The following is a 23793-nucleotide window of genomic DNA, read 5'->3' on the forward strand; positions in this document are numbered from 1 at the left end:
TATGTATTAATTTAGGCCCCATTTTCCTCAGAGGAACACCCTTCACAGGCGCGCGCACAGGACACAGAACAAAAGTGTCCAGATTGGAGGAAAAAGTAGCAAAAGATGATTTATTCGTCAGCGTTTTCGATTCTTTAACACCGCGTCGCCGCCGCCGCCGCCACCACTGCTCTTTCTCTTCCTCTCAGTAGTCAGCTGTTATTGCTCACCATTGATCTGCCCTCACTGTCCTCCTCTGCGCTGCAGCGACAAGTGAACTAAAATTAATGTCCATTTCACACCTTCATCCTGGATCAATCGCCGCGAGGAGACGAGTACATTTTAATCTGCACCCGGCACACCAACATGATAAAATAATAATAATAATAATTCACTTCATTCATTTTATCATTCATGGTTGATTATAATTAAGATTCATTATAATGTCACATGTGAGCTAAACTAATAAAATGTATGTATTTATTGATTGATTGATTTATTGATTGATGACACTCGCCATGTTTTATTTAGCGGGGAGTCTCCTGTAGGGAACAGTTGTTGTTTTTTCTTTCAATATTTAGGGAAATTGGTGTAACCTTTTTTTTCGTAAAAATTATTTTATATATTTTCTGTCAATTTCCAGAACAACTGAGCAGATTTAAACCGGATTTAAACCATAAATGCATTTTTTTTTTATCCAGGCCTCTGAGGGCACTTTATATTTGGGGACACCGGTGCGTCATGCCGCGCGCGCATTAACCCTCCTCCCCACCCCCATGTTCGCATGACACTGATAGTAAATTAACCATGGATCGCTCAGTTGCGACTAGTTTGATGACCCCCCTCGGTCTATTAAGTCCTATCAATATGCACTAATTCCTCAGTCTTTATTAAAAGAAGCAGCTCCTTCTCCACTTCACACCCTCCCCTCCACATCTCCTCCCCCTCCCTGTGTTTTATCATATTTACCGTGTTAATAAACATTATACGCATTGAGAGCTAATTTGACATACAGGCTGTAATTGAAAAAAAAAGAAAAAAAGCGCGCGTTGCCTGCAAATAACAAGTGTTTGAACACGCAGCAGCAGCAGCAGTGCGTCCTGCATCTCTAAAACTTATTGATTGTCTTATTTACTTGTTTGTTTATTATAACTTGCTATAATCACCGTGATTGTGCGTGAATTGTTCGGATGCAGCGTTTTAATAGATGAATGAGGAGACATGTTTCCCACATCCCTGGAAATTGCAGCCTGTCCGCAATGCACATTGTGTTTTAGAGCAATTTTTGATTGATTTGTCCAAAATGTAATTCTCACAACTTTCCCATGTGACCATTTATCATGTCCACTTCTGACATTTTATTCTGTTTTTGCTGATTTTATAATTGTTTCTGTCAAGTAGACGATTCAACTATAAATGATTTCCTTTTGTAAATGCAACAAAAACGACATGAATGCACTGATTCAGGATTAAATTATAATTCCAAACAAACACTTAAAAAAACAGATTCTGCAGTGAATCTGTAGTTTATCCTCCTATGGCACAAAATGCATCCACACCCAATTATTCCTTTTATCGATGAAAGGAAAGGGGAGTAGCTCATGTCCAGTCATTTTCTATTGGAAGGAAATCACTCCATGGAGTAGAGATGCAACAGCGCTGTGTTTAATGGTCTGATTGCATTGGAGAAGGCAGCCACTGGTAATGCCGTTACAGGGGGAAATATCACTTGGAGATATCGGCAACAAGAGAAAGTCAAAGAATTAGCCGTAATGGGGATAGGGTGGGGTGGGGGGGAGAAGTTGTGTCGGATGTCAGATACTTTCTATTCTCCATATCGCTCTGTGTCTCTTACTCCTCTGTGTCTATATCGCCCTCCACACACACACAACCTTTGCCGCCACCCGCCACATCATATCTCAGGTTTCCCCCCATTCGTCAATTACACCATGAGCCGGATCACAAGCTCCCTGCTTGGAAAATAAGCTAATATGCTCACCTCCTCCTCTTCTCCTCTTCACACACACACACACACACACACACACACACACGCACACACGCACGCACGCACACCTCCCCTGAAGACACTGTAGTTGCATTTGCGTCCATCGATTGCAGACCTGGCAGTATTTGTGTTTCCTACTTATCATTTTTCTCTGTGCAGCCAGTCGGGCATCCAACCAGGAGACGAGACTAATACAGGCCAGGGAGGCTGATCTCACCAGCCAGTGCACACACACACACACACACACACACAATTATGTGCAAACGTCTTAGGCCACCACTCGCTCTGTTGTCTGTCTCGCTGATGCAAAATTATGATTTTCAAGTCTGTTAAATTCCGTCATCTTTGGTATTTTGAACGCTCTGACGTGGCTGAAAGTTGGTCTCACAAATATTAGCAGTTAAACTCGTACAGCATGTGTATGTGATGCTCAAACGTCTCATCAGTGAAGCTGTTGTCGTCACAAAGTTGGACAAACACAGGTTTTTACCAGTGACACGGATGAGAGTTCCATTTTAGAGCCAGGATCCTGCTAATGTTCAAGTATAACGTGAGCTCACACTAAACACTTAAGCCTGTGGAAGCATTGTTTCTGTTACATACATCATTTACTGTTCTTTCCGGTTGTATTTTAGTGAAGATATTGAGAGTACAATGATATATGGTTGTTATAGCTTTGATTCAGTGCTTGACCACTTGATGATAAGTTCAATATTTAGTTTTTAGCCGACACCCTCGTGTCATAAAGCGTCTTCCGCTCTCTTTCCGGCTCTGATCTTTGACCACCGTGAAGGTCAGAGCAGGTCATTCCCCCCTGCAGGCGTGAAATAACTCTCCTCTTGTTCCTAAATTTTCGTTATTAACTCCACAATATAGACTTGTTACGGCACAAATTGTGCCTGGCGATACTTTCTTCCTTGTTAAAGTCAAACTAATTGGCTTGCACTTGCATACAGCTCGTAGTACAAATCGTCCAGCCCAGTCAGCCAGCCAGCCGCCTGTCTCCCTGCCAGCCAGTTAGATTAGTGGCTGCTGTTGTACACGCACAGCACAGCAATAAAGAGTCATAATAGGGCGACTGGTGCCACACACTCAGTCACAGTCCTGCAGGGAAAGCAAGACGAGACCAGCCACCTGTCGAGCAGCAATGAGACACCAATGTCATCAGTCAGGCCCGTGTCTTTTCTCTCTTTGCTCTTTTCCTTTTTCCTTTTGAGTGCAAAACTCATATCGGAAAGTGTTATGATTTAAATATGAGGCATAGAAGCACGCCGGCAGCTGCTGGATAAATATTCCCTCTGGTTTCCGGTTAACTTGCTGACGCCGCACAAGACATGACCCTCATATCAATTACAACAGAGATCAAACATGGGAACACGTTTTCTTTCAACTAGAATATCTTGTCATCAGTAATTTCACTTTTCTCCTCACGCTCTTATTCCAAACGCTAAAGTCCAGTTGTGGCCTTTAATGCAGGCCAACACTCGGAAGAATGATGTCTATTTAACTTTTCAGGAAAACAAAAAAAGAAGAAATAAAGGATGCTGAGATTTTAGATTTTCCCAGCGTTCCAAAAATACACTTTGGGGATTGAAATGCTCGAGTAGTGGAATTGTGTGCTTTTCCCATTTAGCCCACCGAACTGGGCCTCGCTTGTGCTGCCATGAATAGAAATCCCTGCCACAGGTCAAGGCCGACTTCCAGAATGATTTATTTTAGTCCACTTGCCATGGATCCGTCTGTGAGGTCATAAAGGCTTGTTTGAGGAGTAAATCCTCTCATATGATGATAAGGAGAGAAGCATAACATTTTTCCTGATCTCCAAAAACACAAATGACGTGTCACGTCCTCGGCTAAGTAGCACAGTCCGTCCACAAAATGTATTTGCCGTTTGTCGACCGCTGCAGAAAGCTCGTATTTTCACTTGCACAACCTTGTCCAATCCTTATTGATTTTGGTGCTGAATATTGTCCAAGTGTCATTATCCACCTCAGGATGATGTGTGTGCCTGTCTATTATTAAATCTTACTGTAATGTTTTTTTCTCCCCGCCTCCTGCTCGTGCATACATCCCCAGCAGCTGATGATTGAAGCAAATAACCAGCAGACAAGACAGAAGGTGGAAAATAAAGAGGCTAATATCAGATATTCAAAGAGATGTGTGGAAACAGTTTTTGGACCTTTGTGCTTGAAAAAAAAAAAAAAAAAAAAAGCAAGGACAAAATAATATGAAAGAAAACGAGCTGAGCGAAGAGATAAATGGCCGTGATTCTTATTCACAAGGACATTTGAGCTTTGCCTCGTGGCCAGACATGAATGAGTAGATTTCAATAGTATTGACTGTTGCTTTGGACATCAGCAAACACACACACACACACACACACACACACCTACTCCTGTGCAAGCTCAGTCTGGAATACAGAGTGGACTTGTCTGCAGGCCAGCTCCTGCTTTTTATACTAAATAACAGAAACACACATTAAAGGGCACGGTTTACTTTCTCTGTTTCCCTCGATATGTGTGTGTGACAACAGCAAACATCCTGACACCTGACAGCAGAGTTTAAAATACCCGTCTTCTGCTGGTCGATCTGTCTAACTGCATGCATTTATATATATATATGTATATATATATATATATATATATATATATATATATATATATATATATATATATATATAGTTGAGTTTCAAAGCATTTTAAAGAAAGTTCTGTGAGTTTCAGCAGTGCTTTGTTCGAGTTAAGTCGTGCACATACAGCGATCTCATGTTTGTGATGAGAAAAATGGCTGCTACCATAGTTATAGATCCTTATCCTTAGTTAGATTATGCACCTATTAGTCTCTCTATTATTTTTTTACATGATTTTCTTGTTTTTTCAGTGGTTAAATTGTTCCGTGGTGGAATCAAACACAATAGGACAGACATGCCAACACTTTCAGGGTAAACAAGTAGCGTCAGTGAGTGGATGGCAGAGGATTGTAGAGGCAGTTAATTTTAAGTGGAGTTTCTGGACCTTTTGACTTGCACATTTTGTTCTCGTGAGAACTATTGTTTTTTTTCTCCCTCTCTTTTTCAAATATGATACTCATTTATTCCGCTTTTCTTTTCTTTTTCTTTTTTTTTTTTAGCAAAATGAAGTTTTTGTTTCTCTAAAGTGTTTATCCAAATATGATCTGGAGTGTATCGGTGAACGTGCGTGTGTTCAGCAGTGAGATGAGATGAATGACACTGCTTGGCATGTCTTGTAATAAAATGTTAAAGTGGCACTTTCACGCTTGTCAACAACCTCTAAATATACACACACACACACACGCACGCACACACGCACTCAGACAGGCCTGAGGTTCTGACTGCTTCCCTCTCTGCCTCCATGACAAATAAAAAAAACCTTCAGCTGCTTTGCTTCCCACAGACACAGACAGGGATACACACACCAGTCACAGTCGACAGGACATTTTTATAACAAAAATTGGATTCTTCTCCGTTCCTCTTCAAAACTCCGCAGACACCCTGGAGAAGTGGATGTGACAAGTTTTGGTGACGTGTTGGAACAGCACGCTGAAAGCATCCATGCAAGAAAAATATTTACTCTGACCAGTCAACAAAAAAGAGAGCTTCGGTAAGACGAGTGCTCTTTGTCACTTGTGTAGTTATTTGGATCCTGTCCCCCCCCCTCCACCCCCTACACTTTTCTGATCCTGCCACTCAGATGCTGCTTTCCTCTCTGCAACACGTTATCAAAAAAGAAGTCCACACTAATATTTGCATGATAGAAACTGAGAGGTTAATAAAAAATATTTTATTCCAGAACAAATGCTTTTTAAAACTTCACTACCTGAAGCTGTCTGTGGTGTCTGTGGTGTCACACAGCAGCTTAGTGCTTAGAGCAAGCTCTGTTGTTCAACACCTGGCTCTTGCGTGCACAGATTATCTTAAACAGAGGTTGATTGGACACTCTAAATTGACCCTAGGTGTGAATGTCTCTGAGTTGGACGTCCAGGGTGTCCCCTCCAGCAGCCTCGCGTCCCTCATGTGGTTGATAAACAACAGAGAGATATTTTTACATCCCTAATGCCACCATCAAAAACATTGCTCACTCATTTTTAAGCAAATAACAATCTCTTATTATCTTTAAACAATAATAATGTTCACGTACCAATTAGTTCACACTGCATCTGTGGCCTCTTTCCACTCCCCCCCCCCCAGAAAATGATGTTGAAGCACATTGTTGTTGACACCGCAATTTCACCGACATGGCGCAACATTGTCACTTAAAGTGCAGATTTGACGCGAGAAGCCCTCCTCGCTGTTTTGTGTTTAATATCGCACTGACAGGTGTATCATTCCTGCACACTGTAATCAAATTATGACAACGTCGGGCAAATGTTCCCCGCTGACATTTTCTATTATAAAATGCATATACCCAGTGTCAGGCAACGCGCGGGTGGTATCGCTAAGTGGCAAATGGGATTGTAAGTGGCACATATGGGTGTGAGTTACATGTAATTGGGCTGCTATATTGATGATATGCATAGGTGTTTGTGTCATGTGGAATGATGGTTGCAGTTTTAGAGGTGAGGTGGAAAGCCTCACTGAGTTTTTGTCAATTTTGTGACAGTTCTATTAGTGTAATATTGCAGGTTATATATATATATATATATGGGATATACACACTGACGCACGTGGCCTTTAACATGAACAAATGTTGAAGCAAAACATAAAAGTGTAACTTTTATATACGAACAAAATTCCCACACAACATTATCACTTTTACGAGAGGGCACAAAGAAGCACCCGCAAAGTTTCATAAATGAATTCTTCTGCTCAAAAACTTGGAACAGTTTGATGGTATTCCCATGTTCTTGTCCCCGCCCACCCCTGCGCTGCTGCTGCATACGCACAAACGCTCCCTCAGTCAGGTCGGATCGTATTCGAGCAAACCGTTAGAGACTGCGGGTTTAATATGAACAAGTGTGGTTGCAAAACAGAAAAGTGCAAGCCCCATCACGGCTTGCCCTCTCCTCTCCTCTATCCGCCGTCCTCTTATTGGATTGGCTGCGTCACGTTGGCAGCCCTTCCCTCTCACCGGCCCCCACGGCCTGCTGGGTAATGATAATAAAATTGAAATATCCTGGTACTTATCAGTGTATTACCTCCCAATCAACACCTCAGACTCACGCCTACTGTAGAGGTTATACGGGAGAAAGCGTGATCTGATCTACAGAGCGAATAGAGAGAGAGAGAGAGGACACTGCCTGAGACGGTGAGGAAGACGGAGGGGGAGCAAACATGCAGAGAAGGAGGGAGGGGGAAAAAAGTAGTTTTTATATAAAAATAGTTTTGTTATGACTGCATTTTCAAGGTGCTATTTCCAGAATGGGTCTCTATAGGTGGAGAGGAGAGGGTGAAAAGGGAAAGGAGGTGGTGGTGGAGGAGGAGGAGGAATAGGGGGCATGTAATGTGACTCTGTGGCATCCGTCCAGACCAGAAGCGTGTTAATGTAAGCCGTTCTCAACACTCCACACTACTGTACATTTGCGGTAATGTAAAACATCTCACATCTCCCCCATCTCTGTGTGTCTGGGCCCTGTCCTCTCGCCTCCTCTCCTGTGGCAGTTGTTTTTGTGTGTGTGTGTGTGTGTGTGGGAGGTGAGGGAGCGTGCCAAAGTCGAGATCAGGTTTGGAAATTGATTTGAATGAGTGTTGTGGACAGCTGATAGCTATAAAAGATTTTCTCCTTTCATTTCCCAGGGAGTTTCTCTTTTGATGTTGGCGAGCAGTCAACACAGCTTTGAATCTCGTCAAAAGAGCAGGCCGCGCTGCGAATTATTACTGTGGAAGTTTCTGATTGTTGTATGTTTATGACTTTGTGTTTGACCTTTTTGCCATACGGGTGTTTGTGAATGCGTTTAAGTTCAATTAAATTACTGAGAAAATGAAATCTAAAATTTATCAGATTGAAAAACTATTTACATTTAATCAGTCACCTGATTTTCTTATCATGAGCGACATGCAGAATCCCGCAATCACATATGCAATACAAGCACATCTTTGCCTGCCCCGGATTCTTAACATATGGGCTATTTAACTTGTCAACCACCTTCAGATTGCCCTTTGGGATAAGAATCTCTGAAATGTTATTTTGTCGTTTCATCGGCTGCCTCTTTGCGATTCCTCTGATCGACCAATCGCACACTCTGATCTAATCCCCTGGAGGGGAGATTCTAGTCTTTTGCTACGGATGCTGGAGGGTCATGAGGTCAAGTACGGCTAATTTATTCACTCAGTCAGATTTCCTCTGGCTCGTGGATGGCAGATGGAGAGGTCTGATATGATATCACCCATCTGAATCACCCAAGGGAGAAGAGGGAGGCAGAGATGAAGCAGGGAGGGCGATGGAGGGATGAGAGAAGAGGAAGAGATTGACAGGAGAGCCGTAAAGAGAAAGGAAGAACAGATAGTAAAATTGGGAAATTAAAAGTGGTTAGATGGAGTGATAGGAAAGAGTGGGTAACATAGCCTGCAAGAGGATGGCGTATGTTCACCCTACCGAGTCGAGTGTTGAGCTGAACATTGAGCCACACAGCCCTTTTATCAGATGTGTGTGTGTGTGTGTGTGTCTATGCCCTTATCTTATGACAAGTGGTTCTGGTCCAATAACATCCTGGGAGATGGTAGGAATAAGCGGCTTAGACCTAGACGGAGAGGACGGAGGAGGGGGAAAAAAAAAGATAGCTAGCACTAGAGAGATGAGAAGAGGAGATGGTGATGGAGAGAAGATGAAGAAGAGGAGTCGATGGGACAGATTAGGCCTGGTGAAGGACAGGGAGGAGACATTTGGAAAGATGTGAGACATGCACAGTAGGTTAGTAGAGATGAAAAATGATTTGGAAAGTTTGGAGATTGTTTTCCTTTGTTTTAAGAGAAGAGGAGGAATAAAAAGTTTGGAATAGTTATTGGCTTTTTGTCAAAGGACGGGGATTTACAGGATTTGATCAACAGTGACACTTGTTCCCCAAGAGATTTTGAGTTTGTGGCTTTAACAACACTGTCCGCCTAAGAACAGTCTGTCCCCAAAGACTTTGACTTAAACTCTTGCTTCTTCACTAAAATATTTCATTTAAGCTCCACTTCTGTCCTGGACATGAACTATGTCTCGTGTCTCTGAAAGTAACCATCATTAAGAGAGAAAGTGTGGTCTATGAAAGGCTTCACAAAGGGATCAGAATTTATGAGGTAACATCTGAAGACATCCCCGAATGGTAATGGTCAAAGTGCAAGTCTTATCTGATCACAAGTCTTTTTAAATGATGTTTCAGTATCTTTACTCATCACATTTTGAGTTTAAATTGGGGTAAAGCACAAGGTTACGCTGCACTATCTTGTTAACGTGGCAGAACATGTGACACAGCTCTGAAACTGAATTGAAATCTAATTATTCTTTTGTTTTATATCTCTTTAGTTTGGAGACCACATGAAGATGAGGAACCAGCTTTGATGTCCACCCTCCCCGGACTCCTCTGCTTCTGCAACACTTCCAACAAACTCTTCAACAAGGGAGGCCTTTATCTCTTCTCCCCCTGGAGGAAAAACCTCAACTTGAAAGTTAATTGTATTTATCAATAGAATCTGGTCCGAAGTGCGACGTCTTTAAAGGACTGGACAAACCCAGTGGCTCTTACCTGGCTTGGAATGATTTGGAGTGAATTTGACTGGCGACAGATTAACTCTCTTTAGTTCCACTGAAGAGAATGAACTGAATACAAGTTAAGCTGAAGTGACATTGACGGACACTCCGTAATTTCCTCAAGAATACTCTTGTTTCCTATGAAAGGCTCTTTTCTGAGCCCCTTTCTCCAAAAACCCAAATACTGAACTCTCAAACCAGATTCCCTCACTTCCTCTTGGACATTGTCTCCAATTTCACTCAGGAGGAATCATCTCCTCCTTTTCCTCCCAAATCTCTCACCACGTCGTTCTTTTGTGCAGACATGGACCTTCACAGGGCAGCCTTCAAAATGGAGAGCTCCTCCTACTTGCCCAATCCCTTGGCCTCACCAGCCCTAATGGTGCTGGCCTCCACAGCTGAAGCCTCCCGCGACGCTTCTATTCCCTGCCAGCAGCCGCGTCCTTTTGGCGTTCCAGTTTCTGTTGAAAAAGACGTCCATTTGCCATTTAACAATGGTTCTTACACGTTTGCGTCGATGTACCACCGTCAAGGTGGAGTGCCGCCAGGATTCCCCAACAGAGACTTCCCTCCATCTCTCCTCCATCTCCACCATCAGTTTGCCCCACCAAACCTGGACTGCTCACCAATCAGCATGCTGAATCACAGCGGTGTTGGCGCCTTCAGACCTTTTGCCTCGCCCCCGGACGATCGCGATGGTTTACCGGGCGGGTATCAGTCTGCTTTCACCCCAGCCAAGCGCCTCAAAGGCTGCTTGGATCCAGATTCTTCACCTCATCTGCGGTATTCTGATGCAGAGGGAAAAGAGTACGACTTTGGGGGTGGTCAGATTCCTCAAGGAGGTTCACCCAGCAGTGCACTGAAGGCGGTGGAGGACAGTGGGAAAAAGATCTTTGCCGTGTCAGGCCTCCTGTCTGACAGAGAGACGTCCTCCAGCCCAGAGGATCGCATTGAACGCTGTAAGTAGTAATTTATGATAGTTCTTTATCACAATCACACTATAACGTCAATGAACTATGCTTGATGATGACAAATCATAAGAAGAACCCAAATACATGAGGAGAAACGTTGCTTTAAAGCAGGGATCTCAAACTCAAATGACCTGGGGGTCACTGAGCATCTAGTCTGGTCAGTCAGTCAGATCAAGGGTCGGCGATATGATCTTAAGATTATATCACAATAACAATATTAGTGCTGATATTTCACAGAATTTCTAAATAAAAATGTTTTTGGAAATGGAACAACATCTACCTCATAAAAAACATACAGAAATAACTCATTCTAAGTTGATATTATGTGGAGGGCCAAACGAAATCCATCGGAGGTCCACATTTGGCCCACGAGCCACACTTTTGAGATCTTTGCTTTGAAGTCACTGCATGGTTCGATGAGTATGACAATGAGGTGTGTTTTGGTCAGTCAACACACCCACTTATTTAGACAAAACCACACAGGTTGACACATTATTGTTGTGAAAGTTTCCCAAAGTTCTCAATTTTCTGTAAGTACAGATACAAATCAGCCACAATATTAAAATAATATGATATACAAAGCAAAACTTAAACCACCATATTCCTTTTGGACCGATTTACAGGCAAGTGCGATAATTACATTTGTAAACACGACATATGCACAAAATAGTCAAATCATATTCAGCCTCTCAAATTAAAAACCCAAAGTTCAACCATAGCTGCAATTTGTAAAATGATGCATATTTCCACACAGCAAGCACTACACACGCCAGTAAACAATCCCATCCAGTATGTTCTCTTGTCATCATTTCCCCTGGATCTCCCCATCCTTGTTTCACAAGCCCACAAGCTCCGCTAGTCACATTAACATTCGCCAGTGGAAAGATGCCATTTGGCCTTCACGCGCTGGGAATGTGATTAGTGTTTGTGTGTGTGTGTGTGTGTGTGTGTGTGTGTGTGTGTGTATGAATGACGGTTCAGAGACCGGCCATGCTCTTTGCCATCAGCATTCATCATAGCTCTACGCTGGCAGCCCCGTTGCCAATAGATTTACCCACATACCAAAACCTTGGCACAGCATGCGTGTGTGTGTGAGAGAGAGGGGGAGGGAGGGAGGGAGGGAGAGGAGCTGTGATAGAGCCAAGCACAAACACACAAGCATGCGCAAATACACAAAACACACAAACATCTCCTACACATGTCAACAAGCCCCATTGGATGTTGGTGACAACTTTGGAGATTTGCAGACATGGAGACGCATTCATAGTGTGGAAGCAAGAAACACAAGTCTTTCTCATCAGTTTTCAGTCTCTATCTATCTATCTATACATCTATACATCTATACATCTATCTATACATCTATCTATCTATCTATCAATACATCTATCTATCTATCTATCAATACATCTATCTATACATCTATCTATCTATCTATCAATACATCTATCTATCTATCTATCTATCTATCTATCTATATATCTGTCTATCTGTCTATCTGTCTATCTATCTATCTATCTATCTATCCATCGATACATCTATCTATATATATACATATATATATATATTTATTAATTTATTTTTGATCTAGACTCTTCCATCATCGTCTTTGAGTGTGTGTGTGTGTGTGTGTGTGTGAGTGATGCTTCCTTGATGGAACACATGAGAGACAGAGGCGACGACCTGAGACTGATCCGATAAAAAGACCACCGCAGGAGAGGAGAAAGAGAGGGATGAAATTGGGAAAATGACACCCACCCGGTGGATGGCTGGTTGGTGTCTGTGTGTGTGTGTGTGAGGGGGGGGGGGGGGGCGGGATAAGAAAGAGGAAGAAAGATATCAAAGAGCACACAAACTGAGAGAGGAAAAGAGACAAGAACAAAGCAAGAAAGAAAAAGAAAAACTTGGAACTCTGCTGTGGAACAGGGAATCCTTTTTAGAAACAGGAGGCTGCTGATTTAACTTCAAATCCAGACCTTTTTCATGAGCACTTTAATGTGCTGTGTTTATAAAAGCACAGGTACTGGTTCAGATACAATCTCAACAGTCGAGATGGGAATAGCAGGATGACTTAGGAACTATAATGGTAATATCATGATAAAGTGATTCTGCTTTCACCACTAGTTTCCAAGTCGATCGTCTAAAAATACCACATGATATTTGTCCGTCTGAGGACAACAACAAAAAAATACCCAGCACTGTCAATTAGCCAGTTGACTAAACAACAAAGTGAATACAAGACCCATAAGTATGTTTACAAAAGTGTATAACTGCTTAAAATAAACAAAATATACAAAGTATTAGCCTTTTATGATCTTTAGATACATCTCTTGCTCTGTGGAGGCCGCCATCTCATGCCACCATGTTTCTACGGAAGCCTAAATGGACAAAGGAGATTACTTTAACCTTTAAGTAATAATGCTGGTAAACCAAATTGGCAGTTATATAATTTATTTTTCTTTAAAGTAAAGTATCATTATAATCATATCTGATGAGTCGAGACGACAATGTGTTATGTATGGAGTGTGTATGTGTGCCATATGTGGCACATTCATGAGCCGCAAGACTGAGACCAGGAATAGAAGAGTAAATGGGTACAGGGCGCTCCTGTGCTGTCTTTTGGAACAGCTGAATCTGTATCTAATCAGGTTAAATCTTTGCACAAGTAGCCTCCACCTCTACCATAGGCTTCTAATGCAATTGGATGTGCAGAGGCACTGCTTACTGAAAAGAATTATGGGTTCTCCTTCACTGGTTTTGGCTGTCCACTGGAGGCGTAAAGAACAAACAACACTTTGGTACAATCCCATGAGGACAGTGCTCTCACTGCTTCACACACACACACACACACTGGTTAACTGGCAGTCTTTGTGCTGCTTCACACATACAGTAGCAGCCTCACAGTAAAGAAGTTTTTAATGACCTTTGGATCAAACAGTGTCCACACAGATTCTTTAATAAAATCTTAAATCTTTTTTGGACATGTTTGTGATGTGATGGCAAACAAAAATGATTATGTTTTACAGACGAATAGAGTTTGCCGTTGTTGCCTCCATAGACTGTGCACTTGAAGTTATTAGGAGCAGCAGATCATTGTAGATATTAGCCTCGCTTATGAACTTTGAACGGTGCCATTAACAAAGGCACCTTATCTACTGTATGTTGACATTATTTATATGGACCCGCTTTATAGCTGCCAGTAAACACACTCCTATCTCTCTTCTAAATGACTGACACCGAACGGGTTATAAAGTAGTGTTCAGGATTCAGTTTTGAGAAATAGAATAGAATAGAATAGAATAGAATAGAATATACTTTATTAATCCCTTGCGGGAAATTCTTTCGTCACAGCGCTCCAGTGTACAAAGGTAACAAATGTTGTAGCAGCAAACGAATCTTATAGCAGCAATTTTTTTTGAAAATTACAAAGTTAAAAACTATAAGAATAAGTAGGAATAGACCTAAGAATAAAATTACACAGTTAAAAGAATACGAATAAAATAAGAATAAATTTACAAAGTTAAAAATTTCCAGAATATACTTCAAAACTTGTACCTCCCCCTCCCCCCATATTAACAATATATACAGAATGAACAACATTACAGTTTACACTTTTAAGTTAAACTGTCTATTTTTACGTCACTGAATTTGCAAAATGTGACACAGATCCTCAACACTTTCACTTGCCCTGTATCCATTTACACCTGGAATTTATCCAATCACCTGTCAAAAAGGTTAATCCCATATGTGATGGTGAAAAAGATGATATTAGACAACATAAAAAAAACCTACAACCCAAACTTCCTTGCCACTGAATTCTGTCAAACTCACTGCCTGTCACTCCAGGCAACAGCGGCCTCCTCTCTGCTAAAGCCTCTGAAATCCCTGCGCTGCAGCGACAGGCACGTCGGCTGTTAACAAAACCTGCTAACCTGTCAGCCACTAAACCTGTGCATAAAGGCCCCATCATGCCTTAAGAGAACGTATACGCGTGTCATATTATCGTAAAAGCTATTACCATTAACTGCGTTCACACTGTAAGGTTTTAGCAAAGGGGGGATATGAGGCTTTTTGTGCGTACAATCAGAGAGAGAATGAAATGTGTGATTGGAATTAATGGGAATGTTGACAAATGAAACAATCCGCCCTCGAGCTGCACTTTGGTTTGTTTGTAGAGGGGATTTGATGTTTTGGAGCGACTTGAGGGTTCGTGTGTGTGTGAATGCCTCGGTAGCATCGCTCCATAATTTTTCCATCCCTCCTTCACCCCCCTCTCCCTCTCTGTGTGTGTGTGTGTGTGTGTGGGTGCATGCATCTCCCAACCTCAGTGTGTGACAGCTAGTGTGTTTACATTCTGTAGTGAGTTTGCTTTCATTCACTGTGGTCTCCACATTTACAAGGCCGAGACCTTCAATACTTTCTTTCTTTCTTTCTTACAAAAGAAAGTACATTATTAAAAATAAGTTATTTTGAAGACAAATGCACATTTGAAGAAAACAAAGGAAAAGAAAGACGACAAAAATTCTTTGACCACAGAGCAAAGGGAAGGAATGTACAGTATACAGATGGCGGGAGAAGGAGGGGTGAGATAAAAGAAAGGATGAAAGCAATAATAAAAAAAAGGTTTGTGGGAAGGAATGAGGGAAGGAAAGAGGGAGGGAGGGAGGATGATGAGCTGAAATGCAGATCCCATCTGTAGTACTGAAATAAAAGCAGGAGAATTCTTCAGAGAGTGCATCATAGACAGGTACATAGTCATAATATCCACATTTACAGACCTTACTTTAGGAGGCTTTTAGTTAAACAGCGCTGATACAGTGTGCGTCTTTGGACACACAGTGTAGCAGTTTTAATGTTTAACCGAGTGCATCATCCACAGCTGTAAAAACACACAGCCAGAGGCCTCCGCTGCCTTTCTTCTACACTCTTTTGTACTTCTTTATACTTTGTTTATCTTTATCTTCTTTTCTTTTCTTGAGCAAATGTCGTGTGTGTGTTGTTTCTTTCTTTGGGGCGAGTCGCACACATCGGGGCAGATAAAATAAATAAATAAATACATCAAATGAAAGAAAAATAAGCAGGGTAAAAATAGTTCCTGCACAGCGAGTATACGGACGGCAGTGGTTCTGATGTTGACGGACGGCCGAGCCAAGTTGTTTTGAGTTGTTTTCTGTTTCGAATCTTTAGCGCGTCACAGTCGTCAGTCAGTGCATTTTCAAGAGGTTACATATTTTTTAGGAAGCTATTTTCACAGACAATGGCAAGAAAAACGGCAAAATCCAGATTGGTGTATTTTTGTGACGAAGATGAGGCCAAATGTATGCTTATGACATCACGATGCCTGTGGGAGCCACATTAAAGTTTATTATTTTGAGCATATAGGATGAGTTTTATTGGTAAAACGACATGTCTATGACATCATAGGTATATATATGTATATATATATGTATATATACATATATATGTATGTATATACATATATATACATGTACAGTATATACATATATATTTCTACCTTTATTTATTTTTAAATAAAGGTAGAACACACTCATTTTCCAGCATGTAAGAGGTTAAAAAAAAAAATCCAAGGATACTGAAACGCTCATCCCTCTCCCCGTCCTCACAGAAATATGCCCTCCTTTGCCTCCCTCCTCTCCTCTCCTCTCCTCTCCCTCCCTCCCACCACCTCCATCTCTGCCTGTCACGGTCTAGTGGCAGGGTTAAGTTAAGTAAGAGTGTTCTAATAATTAGGACTGGGACTCGTCCGCCTTCCCGTGTGTGTGTGTGTCCTCGTCTTCCTGTCAGTGCTTAGCCAGATGTTAAAAGGCTTGTCCCTCTCATGTTGCCTCCCTGTCAGTCTCCACTGTGTGCCACACACACACACACACACATATCAGTGACTGTGCTACTTGTGGTGGCTTTGTTTACCCCCCAGTGTGTGCCCCCTCTGCCCTTCTGGCAGCTCCCCCAGGGTGAGGAGTGTGTGCCGTGTGTTTTCCTGTCAATACTACTCTCCACTTATCTGATCCATCAATATTCGGCACGTATATTGCCTTATTGATAGCGAATGTCATCGCTTTATTGTGACTTGGGAGACAGTAAAGGCTCTCAACGCATTTTAGTTGATATCATTTAACGAAACTGTAAATGGAAATGTTCTCTTTCTGTGTGTGTGGTTTTTTTAAGTCTTTGCTTTGCCCTCCTTTAGTCTCACACTGGGTGGTAACTGGAAGTAGCTGTGTGTGTGTGTGTGTGTGTGTGTGTGTGTGTCACTCGGTGTGAATCTTGTGGCCATTGTTGCAATGCAGCGCAGATCAAGGATTAGTCGCTTCCTGTCGAGCCTTTTGTCAGTCCAGCCACTCCATTTGGACACAGATCAGTGTGTGTGTGTGTGTGTGTGTGTGTGTGTGTCAGATAGCTCTCCCCAATGAGCCACAGGAGCTGGTGTACAGCAAATGAAGGGAGGAGAGGATGAGATGAGAGGATTCCCTCTGTGACACCCCACGCGAAACATTTTTCAGCCTGAAATGTAATTTCCATCCCATTTTCACTTGTGAAGAGATGATTTTACTTGTGAATGAGTGAACACACCTGCTAATCCCTGCGACATGAGACTGTCCTCATATTCCCACTGCTGTTCTATTAGACTCACGAAACATACAAGCGACAAAGAAAATGCTTAGAGAACTTAAATAAATGGCTTCCATTGGTAACACCCTAATAAACTGCTTTGAAGTATTAGCACAAACAAACCCAAGCATCCCCTTTTCTTTCCTTCTCACTCACACACACACACACACACACACACACACACAGAGTCAGGTCCGGTGTGTCCAGGGTTTCAGAATTCCACTTTTGTTCCCTTGGTGATGTCAGCTTTGGCCAATAAAAATGCAGCGTTAAAACTCCACCGAGCCTCGTGCAACTTGGGCACACCTGGCAACACAGCACACACACACACTAGCCCCGAACCTAAATCTGCACTTGTCTGTTTTTGTGTTACAGCTGGTGCAGATTATTTGACCTCAGATTCTGCGCCACATATGATCACCAAATGAGTGAACGTGCTTTGGTTTAAATGATTTAAAAAGATTCTTTACTCTGCAGTCTTCCTCTCCTCTCCTCTCCTCTCCTCTCCTCTCCTCTCCTCTCCTCTCCTCTCCTCTCCTCTCCTCAGTAATCTAATCTGTAGCCAGTTTGTGGATGCAGTCTAGTGTGACAGACCCCCACCCACCCTCTGCTTTTGTCACTTTCACTCACTCACTCACACACACACACACACAGCGGGCTCTTTTCCAAGAAAAGACCACTTGCTTGGCAGAGGGGGCAGCAACACCCCCCAGTCCTGGTCACACCTTCTTTAATATTGAATTATTCATCAAATCTCATTGGTTGCTGCTGATGGTGGCCATGATGCAAGCCAACCGTTTGCGTATCTGTGCGTGAGGAGGGGGTGTAACCAGTTCGAGACCATTAGCTGTTCATGATGCTCTGTCGTTTCTGACTCTGATGTTTTTAATCACCGAAACTACTGGCACCTGTAGCTTTTCATGAAGTGAAAGACATTATTTTAAGAGGAGTAAGGATGTTAGAACTATTTTCTATCCTTCCCTTGAAGTTGAACGTTGCGGCTCGTGATCACCTGTATCGTTGCATCTCTTTTGACTTTTTTCCTCTTTGGTTTTAAAAGTTTTTGGCCGCTAAAGAGAAGGCGAGGCAGAGAATCTGCTGCAAAAGTCCCCCAAGAAAGGTGAACTAAATCAATAATGGGGTGTTTTATATGCATGCCAGTGCGTGTGTGCACATACTTCTATGATTTGCATGAATCTATAGAATCTATACCATTCAATAGTGCACTGTGGTAGCTACAGAGACCTAAACGTCCTGTTTTCTTACTTTATCTCCTTTTCATATAAAATCATTGAAAATCTGCTCCTAAATACGTAACCTGCTCTATTACAGTGACCGACCAACCTGAAGAAACAAATCCCTGTCTTATATTTGGTAAAGGTGCTTCAGCGTCAAATATAACAGTGCATGTCCCTCCGATGACATGTTCACATTTATCTCCACAAATGCCCCCGTTTTGCATGAGTGTGAAATCGCAGTCATGCCATTTGCTGCGTTAAAGGCATAAACAGTCCACGGTCACGGATTTGCCTGCACTTCAGGAGAAAAAAGGCGCGCATAGAGAAAGAAGAGTGTGTCCATGTTTGCGCATGGGTGCGTGTTCGGTATCTCGAGCGCCTTCCAAGGCACTTCACGTTGACCCTGTGCTGCTGCTGCATATCTAAAAGGCATTAGAAGGATGTGAAATGTGTCAGCCCGTGTGTGTTTTGTTTTCCCTCGTGTGAACGAGTCCCTGAGCAGAGCTGAGGCTCTAAAAAAAGAAGAAGAAGAAAGAAATCACAGGTTGGAATTTGTGTGGTGACTTTTGTTTCAGGTCACAAAGAAAGAAAGAATCACAAATGTAGTGGACACACACACACACACAGACACAAGTTTCCTCTTCAGGCTCTTCATCCCCCCTTATTCACACTCCTCTCCCTCTTTCCCTTCATCCCTCCCCCTACCTCTTTCTTCCTCTCCCCCGTCACCGGGTGTATGTGGAAACCCAGCCCACTGTTGAGGGGATGAATAATTTAGCGGTGTGTGTATCATCTGTTTACCGTGCTAATCCATCTGTCAGCAGGCACCTATCGATTCGTGCCTGCCTGGTAATTGTGCATCTGCACCACACGCACACACAGGAGCGTGCACACACACACACACACACACACACACACACATGCACAGTAGTGGACGCACACATCCGCTTGTGCACCTATATGATGTGCAGGTTAGCTCATATTCAGATCCTGCACTTGACAGCTGGACGCCCAGGCACTTCATTTTCACTGAGTAAAAGTGATATTAGGGTCAAGGTCACAAAAGACAATAATAATCTGATATTGGAGGCAACAGCGCTGAGACTCCTGGACTTTATTTTGGAGACACGTCTAAAACACCACTATTGTTCTCTTGGCATCAACTAATATTAGCTGCGCTCGGTTTTTGTCTGCAGACAAAAGCAGGAAATGTGACATAAAAACACACACCTGCAAATGTGCGTACAGCCGTGATACACAAACACACACAAATGTCAAGTACTTAAATGTGAATTCAGTTAAAGCTATCATAAAAGTGGAAACTCACTTGTTACAGCAGCAAAATGTAGAGGTAACAAGTGATAAATACTAGATAGGCAATACATTTTTATTATTATTATTATTATTATTATTAGAAATATAAAAATGTGCTGGACCTTAAGTAAATTAACAGACAGTAAATTCCATGGAGATCAATTTGATCTGATTTAGGTAATATATGTAACATAAGCTGTTAAGTGAAAAAATAGCACAACAAATGTGGCAAAAATTAAAGAAAATAGGAAGTGAGTAAAACTAAGAGCTCATCTTTCCTGCTATCACGTCTCACTCACTTGTTTGATAGTAAACACAATTGTTTCCCATGTTTTTCAAATCATCTGTCGCTCTTCCTCAATCTAAAAACACAGACTCCTGTTCTCAGAATACAAATTTTTTTACACTCCATCATTAAAGAAATGAGACAAAAAAGACATGTTTACACAGAGGACTGCAGATAGAGAGACAGAGAGAGAGGAAGTGCAGTATAATGGAGCACAGTGTGATATCCATGTGTGACCATTGATGGTTGTAATTATAAAATTGCTGGTTTTAAGAGCTCATTGATTGATGTCATTAGCTCCATGAGTGATTACTAATTGCTGCGCTGGTATGTTAACCACATGGGATATATACATACACGCATGTTCACACAGAGACACACACACACACATGCGCACACATCACACAGTCAGTGAAAGGATAGGAAATATTTAAAAGAACCAAAAGGAAAAGCAGTTGTTGTAAGAAACCTATTTTTAATTTTTTTCAGGCTTATTTGTGTGATATTTGTTTTGCCATTGATTTCACTATGAAAACAATTCATTCCTGTAATCCATATTATAATATCTATTTAAGTGTACTGTTGAACCTAGAAGCCTGAAATATAAACAAATCATTTTAGTTTTTAAGATTATTGTTTAATGTCCGTCCACCTGATCTTTCTATGTTATCGCTCGCTTTAATCTCTACGTGTTGTCTATCTTGAATGTGTGTGTGTGTGTGTGTGTAGCTTAATTTGGGGCAATTTGGACTCAGGTGGGAAAAATTGGTGGGAGCAGTTTGCTATGATGACCGGTAAAAGTCAAGAGCAGGGGGCTAAACTGCTGCTCGGCGTGAGTGTGTGTCACTTTAATTGTGTGTGTGTGTGTGTGTGTCCATTTTTGTACCATTTGACTCCTTTTTTCCCTTTTACTCTGTGTGACTTTGTGTGTTCTGACACTTACCAACCGTGTTGAGAGGCCATGGTGTCCAAACCTGGTTCCTCCTGCCATCACCGCTCTGTCTCACACACACACACACACACACACACACACAGACACACAGACACACACAGTTGGTGGTGGGGGGGGGGCTCAATGCAGCAGGGTTCATTTCGATGTGCAATGTCTAATATTACATCCCTGTGGCAAAATGCTGGGAATTCTGGCCTCCTCCTGGTGAAGCGTCACATCTTTGTATGTGTGAGTGTGTTTTCCCATCTACATGTTTGTGTGGTCTCCATCTGTAAGTGTGTGTGTGTGTGTGTGTGTGTGTGTGTGTGTGTGTGTGTGTCAGGGGGTGTTAGAAGCAGGCAGGAGCTTAGCAGAGTAAAAGAGAGCAAATCTGTCAGCTCTCCCTGGGCAGACAACCCTTCTGACCCTCATTCAAAGACATATTGATTCTCCTCTACACCCAGCAGGGGAGGGTGTGTGTGTGTGTGTGTGTGTGTGTGTGTGTGTGTGTGCGTGCAGAGGTGTGTGTGTGTGTGTGTGTGTGTGTGTGTGTGTGTCTGTGTGCACAAGTGCTTAACACAGCCTGATCATTTCTCCTTGCTTCCTTCATACACAGACAGCCTTGTTCCTGGAGCATTGTTAAGCAAAAATAAAATATATTTGATTGTATAATCAATCAAACGTGATTCACGTTCATGTTCCAGAGTGAACAGAATAGATTATTCCGACAGCCTGACTTAGTTTGTTGTTCTTTAGGGCTTTTAACTTTCTTGCTCCGTCTGTGTGTCTGTCTGTTACACACTTAGAGACAGGGAGAGAAAATAAAAGCATCAGCGAGTGAAAAAACACACACACACACACACACACAAGCCGAGCCAGCCACAGAGACGAGCTTCTCTCTCATCTCGACACTAAACCTCGCTGTGCACTTGTTAGCTCTGCCTTGTTTTCCAGGAAGAAGCCTAATGACCTATGGGACGTCTGTTAGGGACCCTGTGTGTGCTTTCATGCGACTGTCAGAGCGGTGTCGCACAGTGACTGGGTCAGGACCTAAAGGCCAGTGGTGGGAAGATTAGAATCAAGCTCCCAAATCATACTGAAGATGGTGATAATAAGAGAATTGCCCAAGACTGTGAAGTGACTTCAGGCCTTGCTCCATTACAAGTTACCGACTTAGACGCTGTCTTCACTTCACACAACACTGCTGCAGAGGAAAAATAAAGAAGGTCCCTTTCCTTCTTAGATGTTTTCTTAGACTTTCAAACTTTTGTTGTTGAAAATGAGATGATGCATCTCAGGGGGGTTTGTTGTAATAAAATCTCAACTCATTTATATTTAAAATAATCTGCTCAGAGGAGAGGGTAAACACGTCAGCACCATAGATTGTATATGAAGAATGGACATAGTCCTAGGGTTTGGAAAGCCAGCGTTAACATGCCTGAGACCTAAATGACCATGGGCGTCTTGCATCTATAATGTCTTCAAATATTTTCCTTGGGAGTTTATGGCCTCAATCCGGTCCAGTTTTTAAACCGTGGTTTAATTTAGAGCCAAATAGATGTGACCCTCATTCAAAGACATATTGATTCCGTATTGATGGAAGACCTCAGCATGTGGCTATGTTGTTACCCACAGTGGATGTCAAGCAATTAATGCTCTCAGTAAGCCCCGCCCCCTCTCGTCCAAATATGATCTCCAAGATGGCGCTGAGCAAATCGCAAAAATTCTGTGCTTCAAACAACAGCGGACAAGATGCCAAAAGACTAAATAACAACACTATTTACTAAACTATTTACCTAAGATGAGCTGTAAAGTTCTGACTCTGCATCAATGTCAGGGAAGCATGTTGCACATACTGTGTACATGAGTGTGTATGTGTAGTCACGGACCTGGTACGAGGTCTCTGGTAATGGCTGCTCACTGGGGGCAACCAGTTAGGGCAGTTTGTGTGGCGGAGAGGAGGGAGGTGAAGACTCTGACATGGTGGGGTCATTGTCTACAGTGTCAATGTCAGTGGGCTGCATGCTGACCCTGCTCCTGCTGACACACACACACACACACACACACACACACACACACACACGGTCTGTGGTATAAGCTGAAAAGTGCTGGTTAGAATAATGAAAGGCAGGTGCAACCAACAGGCCGCCACAGTGAGAGGAAGAGAAAACGAGAGGACAGAAAGAACATGTGAAAGTCAAAGCAGGTGGAGACGATGGTGATGTGTGTGTGTGTGTAATTAATGCATCATAGCACCTGAGGGCACTTTGGGCACCTCTATCTTGTCATCACTGTGTTCATAATTCACGTCAATATGCACATTGCATGGTGAGGTGTCACATACATCGATAAGCGGTCAGAATGCTAATTGTGGCATTTAAACAAGGCCGACTTTGTGCATATTCAGTGTCCTGTACCAGAGCATCATGATAACAGGAGGCCTTCAGTTGTGTGACAATAAGCACGACTTCAATTTTATTAAACCAGTCAATGTCACATTCACATGTGATGTTGCAGCTTTAAAGTTTTGAGGACAAAGGTAAAACAACGGATGATTAAAAATATTCGGATAAATAGATGCACTCATCATTGGTAGATGCTTCCCCATGTCTCCATGTCCCTTTGTCACTCACTCTCTCACTCTCTCTCTCTCTGTGTGTCTCACACACTCACACACAGACACACACAGACACACACACACACAGTGCGGGCCACAGATGGCATGGTGGTGTCAGGGTGAGAGGGGTTTGTTAG

The 23793-nt window shown here is 42.4% G+C and overlaps 1 protein-coding gene across 7 annotated transcripts in view; it reads left to right on the forward strand.

Moving 5' to 3' along the window:
* The window catches only part of rnf220a (ring finger protein 220a), a 226435-nt gene that overhangs the window by 90004 nt on the left and 112638 nt on the right, over positions 1–23793 (forward strand). For all 7 annotated transcript variants that reach the window (XR_009240248.1, XM_058629241.1, XM_058629253.1 and 4 more), the window contains exon 2: positions 9448–10631. Coding sequence is in view for 6 of the 7 variants with exons in the window: in XM_058629241.1 (XP_058485224.1) it covers positions 9977–10631 (655 nt within the window). In the remaining variant the exon portion in view is untranslated. The remainder of the gene's footprint in view (positions 1–9447; positions 10632–23793) is intronic.

Source organism: Solea solea, chromosome 1 (genome assembly GCF_958295425.1).
Source record: "Solea solea chromosome 1, fSolSol10.1, whole genome shotgun sequence".
Classification (NCBI taxonomy): Eukaryota; Metazoa; Chordata; class Actinopteri; order Pleuronectiformes; family Soleidae; genus Solea; species Solea solea.